Source organism: Empidonax traillii, unplaced genomic scaffold (assembly GCF_003031625.1).
Source record: "Empidonax traillii isolate 1590-97213 ecotype Southwest subspecies unplaced genomic scaffold, ASM303162v1 scaffold28:size2823434, whole genome shotgun sequence".
NCBI lineage: Eukaryota > Metazoa > Chordata > Aves > Passeriformes > Tyrannidae > Empidonax > Empidonax traillii.
The window spans coordinates 1,866,923-1,881,705 of NW_020955221.1; the positions used below are offsets into that span (position 1 = coordinate 1,866,923).

Genomic DNA, 14,783 nt, shown 5'->3' on the forward strand with positions numbered 1-14,783 from the left:
GGAATAGTCAAAGAAAGACAAAAATATTGTAAATTATTTATCTCAGAACAAGCAAGCTTCACAGAAGAAATGACTGGAATCTTGACTGTACCTATATGAAGGGTTATTCCTTACCTGAATGTCACAAGACATGAGGTTTACCCAGTAAACTTGGTAACTCCCCAACAAAGTTATGAAAAAATATTTATGTTCGCAAGATAGAAATAAAAAGGGAAATATTTAAAATAATTATTTATAACATTTTATGACACTTCATATTTGGAAAAAGAAAGCATTAGCAAGCGACACAAAACTGCTCTGCAAAAACTGTTGCACTGACTATACTTTGAGAATCTCTTTCTAAGACATTACAGCTGCCCTTTCTCTGACAGGCAGCACAGATTATTGCAGGTGAAGGTACTTAGAAACAAATGAGGAAAGATTAGAAGTATCTGAAATCAGTACACTGTAATAAATTTAATCTGTATGATACAAGAGCAGTATTCATCAGTCAGAAAGGGTAACAGCTGAATTGCAAAAAATAAAGTATCCCATATTTCTTAGCTATCCTAACAATTTTCTATATTGATTTCCCTGATTTCACCAGAAAAGACTTTTTGGTACACCTTTGAAGAGTTACTTAAAACAGAAAACATAATGCCATCAAGCAACTTAAAAATATCCAACCAAAGCCAGGAATTCCAGAGCCAAAAAATGGAACTCTAATGCTTGCTCATATGCAAAAAGAAAAACATTTAACAGCCTGATAATGTGGGATGAGGAAGTACTACTGATATACATTAAATATGTGTTATGGCAAAATTAACTTAGAACAGACCAAAGAAGCTGAGGAATTCCAATAAAACCCAGTAAAATTAAATAATTAACCCATGCTACTTATCATATGGTATGGTATGGTATGTTAGACAGAATCATAGTGCAGCTGGAAAAAACCCTGCAGAGTGAAACAGTTGAAACAAATGACCAACACTAACAGTATAGAAGTGTGCAGGATTTATTTTGAACTGGGTTTAGATGGCTCCTGTGCACTACATGCCAGCTAACAGCTGGGGCATACTTTTCAGTTCCAAAATAATTCACTTCCATAATCCAAAAGGCATTTAGTTATTACTCTCATGAACTTTTCTGGGGTATCAACTAAAGTACAGGGAGTGGAGCCATTTAGGAGATTTCCTTCAAAATTTCCCATGAGGAACTAACACTAAGGTAGATCCATCTAATAAAATGTAACAGTAGCCATATATGCGCACTGGGTATAAAACAAATATTCTCCAACATTAAGAGTTTTATCTAAATGCTCACATCCTAAAAAAGTGTATAACAGAGATCTGAGTAAATAAAATCATAAAATCACTAGAGAGGTTGGAAAAGACTTTCAAGACCTTTGACCAAAACTCCTCATGTCAACTAAAACATAGCACTCAGTGCCATGTCCAGTTTTTCAGGAACCCAAACATACAGTAATACTGACCATATAGTAATCACACAAATTAAGAAAAAGTTAGTCTAAATTAAGACCTACTAAAACTATAATGGAAATTATCACAGCACCATTGCAGAAAGCCATGTTACAATCCACACTGTTTATGAGAACTCAAAACGAACAAGGACATCTGCTGGTAAAACTCTAGGGTGTAGTTGAAGAGGCACTCCAGACAGATTGTACATAGCCCTTTCATGATGTTTAGTTTTATTTTATTTATAGATTATTAATTTTTTTCCCCAAATACTTGAATATTCTGCAGATACCAATCTACACCACTACACACAGGAACTACTGCACACTAAGAGTATCAGTACAGGGTTTTTCAAGCATAAAAATCAGTGCCCGCGAGTGCACAATTTAACATTACCCTCAGAGAACCAGAGTCTACCCAGGATTTATTCTGCTTTAGCCTACAGGCACATCTGATGCAAAAATTTACTTGCTAGCATGTGTCCAACTGTACTGATGTTTGGTACACAAGAAACAAAGACTGAGCTAATTAACACTTCTCAACAACAGAAAACAGTATCTGAGTTTGAACTGAAATGCATGAATCTGCTAAAGATCTGAGTTCCTCACAACTTAACATAAAAGGTGGACTAGGAAAATGATGGTTTACTTATTACTGGTGTGGGTATCACCATATTTGACTGGACAGATAGTTTTTCTCTTATCGTGTGTGGAAGAACTTATGCTTTTCATTAAAAATGAGTAAGAACCTGCATTGTTACTACACTTTACAGTTTTTATTTTGTGAATTTGATGCTGCTTTCATAAAAATAAACACATTTATGTATTTTTAACTCTTCTTAAAGGTGGTTGAAGTTACAAAAAATACTGGACGTGGTAATTTAACCTTAATATGGTAAATACAGTAACTTGATGTACTGATTACAGATTCTCAGGCTTGAAGGAAAGCTATCTCTACACACTGACACACTAGCAAAGGCAACTAAAGGTAAAAAATTAACGTCTGAAAATGTATCTATCACTTTCATGTTCTTCATCTACTTGCTGGTGTACTTGATGCAGACTTCCACAATTCCTCATAATTGAAAACTCTTACTGTGTTTTCTAATTACACCAAAAATCTAACTACTGAACAATGTTTTCTTCATTACAGACTTGCACTATACAATTATCCACAGTATTCTCTACTTAAGAGCCAAGTTCCAGGACATGAATTATCATTTCCCATTGAACGACAAATTACTTGAGTATTTCTGCTCGACTAGAAAGGCCTTCCATTGAAAGACTTAATCAGCGCGATTAACATAGGTCCTAAAGGCCACATCAGATCAAGCGAAAGTACTGTGTTATAAAAACAAGGGCCTTATACTGTAGATTTCAGAAAACTGTGATAAGCTGGTTAAGGACTTCAGAATCTCTTCTTGTCTTATTATCCCTAGTATTGATTGAAATCTCTCCACCTTGAAATTGTTGGTGAGGACAAATCCATGGAGTCTCATTAAATCCAGCACAGGAATGAAGTCCCCAGAGCATCTGGAACCACTAAAACAGATGCTACACATTTCAGAAAAATATTCTCTATCCTTGAGAATGTGAACTACACGGTAACATGAAATAGATACCAATTTGTTTCCATAAAAGCTCTAATATAAAGGAGTTACGTAGAACACAGTATCCTTAAAATTTGCACTTAAAGAAAAAAAAGTAGGATGTCAAGACAACGCAACTAGATAAAACAGATCACAGCTCTTTACACGCCGCTCACTACAGCTAGACTTGGCAGAGAATTTGTGGTCTTGACTGGATTTACACATAATCCAGTGTAAGTTTATGACCTTGGTCGGGTTTATTAGAAAAGTTTGGGGTTTTTTTCAGTCCACTGTTTCTTACTACACATTAACATCAGCACAAAGATCTGTTCTTCTCAATGGGTAGACTGTTAATATGAACTTAGAATATGTGAGCCAACCACACTGCCTGAGCTATAGCATATACTGCCTATCTGACCAGAGAGGTCACTGATCTTGCGGTAAGGGACAATGTATCACAGGATGTACATGCTGATAGGCTCAATGCCATTTGAAGCAGTATGAAAATATTCCTTTGTGACTGTGTTTATGGAGTAGCTGACACATCCTTATCTAGCTGTTGCAGCCTGCATATTATTAATACAGGGAAGAAAGAACAAACATTTGTCTGCAATAGTTTGCCTGTCTCATTCAAGGAGGAAAACAGACTTTTGTATGATTTCTATAGATACTGAGTTTTCCAAACACCTGCTGTGACTTCAGTAGAACTGTGTATGTTGTGATTTGAAAAATGCACATTATTTTGAAGCGAATACAGTTGGGTGTTTTATACAGTTCTGATCAGAAATACAGAACATGATTGTCACGATAAAGGAATTTGTTTTCCCTTCCAAAGTTCTCAACTTAATTTGCCACAAACATTATAAATTCTATTCCACACCAACTGCGGGAAATTCACTTCTCTTTTTTTTACTTCTCTTTCTTTTACTTTTTTTTTTTTTTTTTAAACATAGTTACATTTTATCTACATTCTCTCTTTTTTTCATTCTATGATTTACTTTGTCTTGCACCAAACAGGTAAACTCCTGTTGCCTCGATTATTGTTCTTAACAACTTTAGTGAAAGTCTGCCTGTTGCTTGACTGGGTTACTTTTGCAATGTATGAGACTTAACGTCTGTCATCACTACAGTCAACAGTAAACTGCAGAGCTTTGTAGGGTGGGGGGCATTTTCTTCCTTTTTATATACGGCAGCTCTTTATGCTGGTATTCCACAAAATTTATAATTCCACAAAATTTATAATGCAAACTGCATCACACAGTACAGCATTAGGTACACAAAAACGTGCTGGGCACTATGAGCTATAAAATGTTAATCAAAGACATCTTTAGAAACCTAGTACTGATTCTGGGTTGACTGAGGCCTAGCTGCACAATTTTATCACAAACTGCACACTCTACATAAGATGACAAAGGGAGACACCTTTCTGGGAAAAAGGACTGGCAGTATACAATTCGCAAAAGTAGTTCCAAGATGGTAAATGGGGTATGAAAATTATATATACAACTTATTAGTTGTCTTCTTCCTTCTCAGTTTCCTATAAACTAAAAAACACATGCATACAACTTGGTAACCTAAAAGAAGTTCTGAGTAGTACATGTGTGACAGCTCTTAAGGGTTAACATTTTCCCTGACAGTCACCAAAAATATGAGATTGATCTTCAAGAGTAAATATTCTGAACTCGTTAACCATTAAAAAGATACTTTGGCAACAATTTTTGCAGTTTACTTTGATAGAGTAGTATTTTGCATCTTAAATCACTAAAATTATTTGCAATTCCCAAAAATATTTTGTTCACATGTATTAGGAATTTATTCCACCACACTAAGAAAAGCAATATGGAGAAATCAGTAACTAAAATCTCCTGTCCTCCAGGAGAGGAAGAAATAAACAAAAACATTACAAAAAGACAAATTACAAAATTACATAAAGACATTTATATACTTAGCAACTCATTTCTCTTTTTCTTCAGATGCAACAAAATCTTAATTTTCAAGGCTCATCAATCCAGTGTATGCACAGGGTCATACATGTTGGTATGTAACTGAGCCAATAAACTCTGCTACTCAACCGTATTTTTGCAACACTAAATATATAGATATAAATAAATATATTATATATTATTACATTGTATATTATATATATTATAAATATATAAAGGATACAACGCTTCAAAGTGCTTTGAATACTCTGTCCACTGATATTGTACAGATGGATACTAAAATGAACCCTATGATCTTAAAGCACAATAACATACTTTTTGATATAATGTTATTTCAGCTGTGTGAGCATCTTCTTGGTCTTTCACTACTTTTTGTGTATTAGCATTGAGAACCTGAAGCTGCTTTATCAGCTCAGACTGCTGTGCTGTATATTCAGTGTTTTGTCCACAAAGGTTCTGCAGCTCCTGTAACTCCTTCCTGTGCAAAAAAGAGCAATAAAAAGAAATTAAGAAAAAGAATGCAATCCATTAAAAAATTGTATTCAAATAATTTTATTGTAGATAATGAGCTTTCTATTTTCATTTATTTTTCTGCCAATTACCTTGCAAACACCAGAAGTTACATACAAAATATCACACACTTTTGAGAAATATCTACAAAACAGTTTAGTTTCAAAATGGGATGCTTTTCAACTTCCCTCTAATGCATTAACTGTTCTAAAATACTCACTACTGCATCGTTTTCTAATCAATATTCAGTTAACTATTTAGCAATGTCAAAATCCAAAATATGTAGAACACATCGACTGTAAAATAAGTTTAATTTTTTTTAACTAGAACTATCAGAAGGAGATATAAGTTTTTCTTAACTTTCAGAGTGTGTTCGAAGCAAGTCTCTTTTCTGAAATGCATCTGCTTCCTAGACACACAAAGTATGTTTGTTGATAAATTATTTTTTGTCTGCACGTACAACATACTGCAACAACCATAAGCAAAATAAGCAAAAACTTTGGTGCGTATTATATAAAATAATAAAAAGCTCTAGAAAGACAATAATAGGAATCACACTGTAACATAACTATAGGATAAAGCTACTATAATCAGCCTGCTTGATAATTTAACTGTACTGCTGATGGATTTTCTAAACTAAAAAGAAAGATCAGTAACTCTTACTTATTATGAACAATGATTAAAAACTTAGAATATTTTCCGTAATATATATTAAAAGTTCAGATAACTCTATTAATCCCTATTTACATATTTTATGCTTTGTTCACTTTTTAATTCACAAGCATATCTCATAGTAGTATTACATACAGATACTGAAATATACATTTAGCACTTCAATTAATTTTCTTCCTTACTTCCTCAAAGAATTGTGTCTGTAACCTCCAACACATAAGTATCATCTTTTTGCCCAGAATAATTATTTACAACAGGAGTTATCATTGCAATTTTATAATACTGCTGAGATGTCCAGGCAAATATTAGCATACAAAAGGTAAGCAGAAGTACCAACTTCATTGTGTTTCCCAGAGAAAACGCAGAATGACAAAGAAAAACTTTTAAGGGAACTTTCCAAAAAACATTCCTGGAGACCTTTGTCACTATGTCATAGGATGGTAATTCAATAAACATACATCTAAATAATTACATTTAAATTACATGGACCCCAACAGGATAGTCAAAAACCTAATTTTGTTAAAATGCACTGTTTAAAAAAGCCTGTTAACAGACCAACACAGGATGACACTTAACATGCTTACTAGAACTTAACAGTAAGCCCTACCATTCTTCATGAAATGTAACATAGTTCCCCAAAGTTAACAAGGGCAGAAGTATATTAAAGACATTAAGAAAACCAAAGTACAACTGCAGAATGTGCTTCATATGTACTAATTTAATTCTGTTCAGAAGCACAGCAGCAGAAACAAGAACACAGTGATATATCTGCACTTTCTGACAGATGTACAACAGGCCTCCAAACAAGCAGTTCAAGTAGAAAATGACAAAATTTTTCAATGTAGTTAAAACATGGATTATATTAATTTTGCACAGGTTCTCCAATCAGATCTTTGTTTTGTTGTGGAAGGGAAAAACACGGGATAACATTGAATCCTTAGATACTGCTGGAAATGTTGGCAGTAACTATTGCCAAAACCAGTCTCCTATATTGCTGCTCTTTAATTAAACATCGATGCAGTTATCTGTGTCTGTCACCCAAGAATGCCCAATATTATGTGTTCTTTAGTGGTCTGCCCACAAAGTGTATTAAGGTCAATGGGAATCTTTTTTTGTTGACTTTTGTCAGGCTTTGAGTGAAATCCTTGAGGGGAGAGGATAGGGGGGAAAGCTAAACCTTGCAGTCACACAAAAACTGCAGCACAGTCAGAACATTCGCTCATGTTAAATCCAAGAATTTCCAAGTGTAAGGAAACTCTGTCACGACCATTACAACATATTTTAAAAATCAAACTTTATTTATTCAGATACGTACTTTAACTTGCTTTCCTCTTCAGTGAATGAGGCACTATTTTTACATTACAAATCAATGGGAGATCCTTCTTTTATTTCATTTTTACAGAGGAAAAAGGAAATTATGCTCCTCCTTCCAAGAATTATTCAGTACTGATGATGCAATATAAGTAAATACACAGAATTAAGCACCTTTGATAACAGATAGGCCAACTTGATGATGGGAGCTTTAAAGTAGGAATGGTAGGGGACAGTGACGTTGATGAAATAACAAGTGAGGAAGTTGTGGACTGGGTTAGCAGCAAGAGACACAGGTAGGTATGGACAGAAAAGACCTTCTGATGAGCAACAGAATGCTCAGGGAAGACTATCTTCACCATATGCACATAAATCAGGGAGTGCTGATAGTATGGGAGAGGTTCTTAAGGATCTTCCTCAGAAATAAACACAACTGGGTACCCATCTGAAGTTGCTGTTCAAATGCACACAGCACACTCCCATGGAAAATCCCTGGAGGAATGAGAGATCTATCTGCAGTTGCAGGGCTCATTGGGATCATAGAGACAAGCTGGTACAATTCACATCACTGAAACACTGACATGGATGGATAGAGGTTCTTTAGGAAGAACTATCTCAAGAAGAAGGGTCTGGGAAACTACTAGGAATCCCTTAATCCCTGGGAAGGTGATGAATCATGTAAAGGACAAGATAATCACTGGGAGTGGTCATAAGGAATTCACAAAGTGGAAATAATGCCTAACTGGCCTGGCAGCCTTCTCTGATGAAATTACTGTCTTGGTGGATAAGAGGTGAGCAGTGGGTGCAGTTTGTTTCAACTGCAGAAAGGCTTTTGACATTGTCTCCCATAAAATGTCCGTAGATGGACTGGTGAAGTACAGACAGCAAGTTTCCCTTGAACCTGGCAGAACTACCAAGTTTGAAGAGTTGTGAACAGCACCACAAAATCCAGTTGGAGGCCAGGCACTTGTGGAGCATCCTAGGGGCTAACACTGGGGCTACCATTTTATAACATCTTCATTAATGCACAGAGTGCACAGTGGCAATTTTGCTGTTGACACAAAAATGGGGGGTGGTAATTGTTTCGACAGATGTTTGTGCTGCCATTGAGAGGGTCCTTGACAGGTTGGACAAATGGCCTGAAGTTCAACAACGACAAGTGCAAATTACTGGCCCTGGGGAGCAATAACTCCATGTAAAAGCACAGTCTGGGGACTGACAAGCTACAAAGCAACTTATCAAAAAGTGCCTTGGGGATTCTGGTGGACATCTGATTGACCATCAGCCAGTGATGTGGCCTTATGCCAAAGGCCAGTGACATCCTGAGCTGCACGGAGAATAGTGCTGCCAGCAAGGGGAGGGAGGTGATCCTTCCCCTCTATTCAAAAGTTTTATGGCACATCTTGATGCTGTGTCTGGTTCTCCCCAGTAAGGGAGAGACATGGAAATAATAGGTTGAGCTCAATGAAGGACCATAAGGACAATGAAAGCATTGAAGCATCTGCTATACATAGAGAGGCTGGGAAAGCTGGGGCTGCTCAGCCTGGAGAAGGGACAGTTCAGAGGTGCATAATCAAGATGTATAAACACCTGATGGGAGTCTAGAAAGAAGATACAGACAGACTTTCCTAAGTGATGCACAGTAACAAGAAAAGAGTCAATTAGCGCAAATAAAAAACAGATTAAATTCCAGCTAAATATAATAAAGTGGTTTTATCCTTTAAAAGTGGTCAAACAGTGGAAAAGACTACCCAGAGATGCTACAGAGTCTCCATTCTTGGACATACTCAAACTCAACTGGACACAACGATACTGGATAGCCCTGTTGTAGCTGATACTGCACAAGCAGAGGGCTGTGACTGTGTAACGCTCCAACACTGGGAGCTGCCAGCCCATGGACTCAGCCAGGAGTTTTACTTTAAAATATAGAGACAGTGTCAAGAGAATAAGCCACAGACTTGTTCCCAAGGAGTTTCTTTATTAATTTTGCAGAGAAAATAAGGGAACTTGGCAAAGGTTCAAAAATGGCACTGCCCAAGTTAGACAAGTTGTTGCACTACAATACGAATCCAGCACATATTACTCCACAACCACTGAAGTAAAAATCCAATAAGGAAAGAAAAGGAAAAAGGAAAAGAAAAAAAAAATCCTTGACTTAGGATAAACACAGCATAAAAAACCCACATCAGTTTGTTGTCAACACCATTCTCATTCCAATGAGACAGCACTGTCCAAAACACAGCACTGTAACAGCTACTGAGAAGAAATTACCTACAGCTTATCTAAAACCAGGACACAGGGAGACAGAGCAGCAGGGAGAATAGAGACATTTGCAAATAAGGTCTTTTTCAGCTCCAGTGAATAGCAAAGAATACAACATTTTGAGAAATTTGAAGTTCAATGATTTGGCCCACTCAGACTATCCTAAATGGAAACCACCAAGTAGTAATTTTTCTTACCCTGACTATACAACCTTAAAATGCCTTCTTTGCTGTCCCTAGTCCTCTCACACATATATATACTACTGAGAATAATTTTAGGTGATGAATTCTATTAGTCCATTGCTGAATTTCACAAATTCCATTGACTGCCTCTTTCAATACAATTTCCCAATAAACTTGCCTATTTTTATTGACTTTCTGAAACCCAACTGGTATTTATTCCTTTTAAACATGAAAATAACCAGGTATCATTTTTCTTGCAGAGATTTCAACAAATACAAGGGTAACAATTTAGGTCAGATGGATCAAAAATATTTCTTGGGGCTTTTTTTCCAAAATCACTTAGCTACTGACTCCCTATAGAAAGATTATTTCTGCCTGTAAAGCAAAGAGAAGCATCCATACCAATGATTTCTACATTCCAACTGCAGCTCTTCCGCTATAACCACAGTTTGAAGGAATATTGAAGGGGATATTATTTGTCTAACATAGAAGTGAAGTACTGTGTATGCCTCTGAAACTAAGAAGTGAGAAATGGACAATTCCCTGACAATCCACCTAAAGTTCCCATTGTCTTCTGACATTATCTTCATTCTGAGGAATTCAGTAGTCTAGTCAATTCATATAATTCATTTTGTTCTTCATTTCTTTTCCAAGACTCAAATAACACATTACTAATCTTACAGATTCAGTGTAAAGAAATAGTGTGTGAGACCTAAGATAAAGCTTAAATCACTTCACTTTAAACCTTTAGCACAGGCCTATGTAGATTTTTGCTGACTTGTCAGATTTGACTCTCATTAGAAAGTTAAACTTAGGTAAAAGCTTTTTCAAGTTTAGGGCATTTAGCCTCTCTAATTAATATTTATGTCACTAATCATATTGTTATTTTGTTACTTTCAGTAGAGATTGTTAGTTCTCTGACCCAATGCTAATTACAGAGGTGTACAAGTCTACACCTACTCAAAAACTGGTAAAATGGACCAAGTGTCAAAATATATAGAGTGAGTCTACATATACTGCTAATCTTCCAAAAGCCTTACATCTTGTGGAAGAGAATGATGTCAAAATACATCGTTGCACAAAAATACTTATAATGCAAGACACTGCTTCGTAAGTGGAACAGTAGCCTTTTTGAGAAGAAGGTAATGAAATTATGAAATACTTACTTAGCTTTGATCACAACACAATCCTTTTGGAAGAGTTCTTCCTGTCTCACAGCTACCTGAGACGACAAGTTACCGCATACACTGCGTAACTCTTCTATTTGTTCTCTTGCCTCTGCTATATCAGTTTTCAAATTCTGCAAAGAAAGCATTTTAAATGCATTAAAGATAATGTATAGGAAATAGTTAAAATCTACTATGCATGTTATCTATAAATGCAGATATATGGCTGTGCACATACATACATGAATACATTTACTGTGGTCTAAGCAAATATATATATGTGCATATGTGTATATATGAAAAATGTGAAATACCAGAAAAAAAAAAGGTGTATTTCAAATTTTAGTTGGCCATCTGTTCTTTAAGAAGTTTCCCTTAACTCTGTTTCGGGATGTGAAAGGAGAATCCTGAATCAAATCTTTGCAAAACAATAGTACCCTATTTAATTACTGATTGGATTAAACATTGTTTTTTAAGCGAAACTCCTTAAAAAAAAAGAAAAAAAAAGGCAGCTATACATTCATTGTTTTAAACTCTCAAAAAATTCACAGTAATGTGTAGATCAACTAAAAAACATAGATAAGCTTCATTTTTGAGAATGCTTAAATCTTGCTCTGTTTTTGCACTGCTAATTCAGTGCAAGGAATAGTTTCTTCAGGAAAGAAATACCATACAAGAAAACTTCTGGAAGTGCTCTGAAAACAATGCAACCAAGCAAGAGTTTGCCTTTTATCATAAGCCTTGCTGCATAAGTTAGTTAGCAAACTGTGAAGGTGTATATGAGAAATATAGCAGCAAGGCAAGACCTCATTCTCTCAAGCAAGACCTCAATCTCTATGTAAACCTTGCTAGAGTGCCTTCAGAAGAGTATATCAGTCCTTAAGAAGTTTCGCATGACTATTCTCCACAAAGTGTTTTGAGGAAAGAATGGAAACATAAATATTACAGCAATATATAGAATGGAGTTTCAGAAGGTGGCAACAGCCTTAGACCTGCTTTGGTATTACACTACTCACAGATGAAATAATTTGTTCTCAGTAAGGCAAATATTCCAGGATTCATCAATAATTTAAAATAAAAACCCCATAGTAGAATAGCATCCCTAATCTACTGCCAAGAGTATATTAGTTTTCCATAGTTTTCCATTTACATACAGACTTAGTTAAAGAGATAAAAATGCACATTTTTTCCCTTTCAGCAATGATGCTTCAAATATTGAAGTTATAAAAAATGTTTTTATAACTGAAAAGTAAATAATTAATTGTTTCTCTTTAAACATAAAAATGTCTTATACATATTAAGAAGTGTAGAATAGTACTACAATAGAATTCTTTGAACTTGGACAAGAATTATGTCCTGCTAGCAACAGTAACATGGATGTGAGGAAACAGCAAAATTCACAAGTGAATGACATAGGAAAACTGTTTGTTTCTTGATAAGTCTCAAGCTATATATCTGATGTACCCAAGTAATGAGCCATCATTCAATCTCAAAGACTTGTAGAAAGACTTAATTTTTCCTTGAATAATGAAAGATTTCAGAATTATAGGAGATAGTTCACTATCAACACATGAAATTTTTGAAGTGTACCCATCATCCATTGCAGAGTACAACAAAAAGAATAGGTAACAAACGATCTGGCCATAAATACAAATTAAGAAGTTATCTAATGACAGAATTAAAAAATTTTTAAAAGTATCTTTCAGTACTTCACCTCATTTGTGACATATGCAACTTCAGATTTTGCTTTCAACTGAGAAATAAATCAATTCAATGTTCTGAATGTATTTTGAAACCTTGAGTTTTTTTGAGAGCATTACTGAAAAACCAAAACATGAAATCAGGGATAGGGAACAATCAGTTATACAAATGGCATAGGTACTGAGATATCATAAATTGACATACAAAAGCTGTGCTGAATACTGAAATCAAAAATCCAAGACTGAATCATAGAACAGTTTGGGTTGAAAGGTTTAAAAATTCACCTAATCCCAATCACCCCTGCTGTGGGCAGGGACACCTTTCTCTAGACCAGGTTGCTCAAAGCCCTGTTCAGCCTGGCTCTGAACACTGCCATGCCTAGGGCAGCCACAACCTCCCTGCGCAACTTCCTGTTCCAGTGTCTCACCACCCTTAAAGTAAAGAATTTCTTCCTAATACCTAACCTAACTTTCCCCTCTTTCAATTTTTACCCATTACTCCTTGTCCTGTCACAGTTCCTGATGAAGAATCCCTCTCTGGTTTCCCTGTAGGCCCCTTACAGATACTGGTAGGTTGCTCTGAGGTCTCCAGGCAACCTTATCTTCTCTGAGCTGAACAGCCCAACTTTCCCACTCTGTCTTCATAGAGGAGGTGGCTCCAGTCCCCTTATTGGCCCTGTAGCCCTTCTCTGGATTTGCTCCAACAGTTCCATGTCCTTCTTATGTGGGGGACCTCAGGGCTGGATGCAGCACTCCAGGTGGAGTCTTACCATAGCAGAGTACAGGGGCAGAAGCACCTCTCTCAACCTGGTGGCCACATTGCTTTTGATGCATCCCAGGATGTGACTGGCTTTCTGGGCTCTGAGCACACATTGCCAGGGCATGTTGAATTTTTCATCAACGTCATATTTTCAATCATGATATAACCTATAATCTTTTACACTCAAATTTTTGAGTATCTCCACTTTTTAACATCACAAGGAATTCATTAAATTGCCTTTTTTGTTGATATAGTAGCCAAAAAGGTTCACTGCATAAACCTGCAGACTGAAAATTTACCTAACAGAAATTTTCATAATCTAGGTTTTCAAACTAAAGTCCATTTCAATTGTACATACTGACTGTTTAGAATTCAATCTTTTAAAGCATATTTTAAACAGTACTATTTAAAACATAAGTCAAAACATCAAATAATTCAGTTATATGAGAAAGAAAATGCCTATTTATATAGACAGTACAAGAAAAAGTGAATTCAAAAGAACTTCAAACATGAAAAGCATAACAAAAATAAGGCATGAGGCAGCACAGTTGTGTACATTATAGACTCACTATGAATTAACACTTAGGTTTTTTACCTGTAGCTTCAAAGCCTTCGAAAGTCACTTTCAAAGACAGTAGCTTTGTTTTCATGGGCATTTTTTCCCCCATAATATATTATGACAGAAGAGAGCAATTTTTCAAGCTCCCATTTCAACAAAACTCTCCTGGAATTAAAATCCCAGGCTCCTCTTGACAGAAGTTGCTGTTTCTTTCGAAGTTCCCACCTTCAGACTTTAGGAAACTTTAAAAGTACTGTGCTAACTGGAAATTAAAAACAACCGAAAACCAACCAGTAAGCAATTCCACTACCTTTCAGTTCACCTCCACTTAAAATTTGACAGTCTGACTTTTTTTATTTACACAAAAAGTTTTTTTGTGACTTGAGTTTGGTAAAAAATACATTTTTCTTAATATTAAACAACACCTTAGGTAACCTTCACCCAAAGAATAAAATAACTCAAATGCCTAATTGATTCTTAGACAGGGAGACACATACATGCACAAGCTCGCTGATTGACAGCTTTTCCAGTTCTGCACTTTTGGGAGATACAGAAGGTTGATACAAGCCCTGGGAAGCATAAAAGCAGCTCAAAAAGTTCTCGAGAACTACTTTAAGGCAGAAAGCAAAGTCCTACATTAATTTTCTGCATGCTGAACCTTATTTGTATGAAG

The 14,783-nt window shown here is 35.7% G+C and overlaps 1 protein-coding gene across 14 annotated transcripts in view; it reads right to left on the reverse strand.

The window, feature by feature from the left end:
- CNTLN (centlein) overlaps positions 1 to 14,783 on the reverse strand; it is a 181,667-nt gene that overhangs the window by 121,598 nt on the left and 45,286 nt on the right. For 13 of the 14 annotated variants that reach the window (XM_027910062.1, XM_027910047.1, XM_027910107.1 and 10 more), the window contains 2 exons: positions 11,092 to 11,225; positions 5,304 to 5,466 (listed from right to left, as the gene is read on the reverse strand). The exons of the other annotated variant lie outside the window; for it this stretch is intronic. In XM_027910062.1, the coding sequence (XP_027765863.1) occupies positions 5,304 to 5,466; positions 11,092 to 11,225 (297 nt within the window). The remainder of the gene's footprint in view (positions 1 to 5,303; positions 5,467 to 11,091; positions 11,226 to 14,783) is intronic. 14 annotated transcript variants of the gene reach the window in all.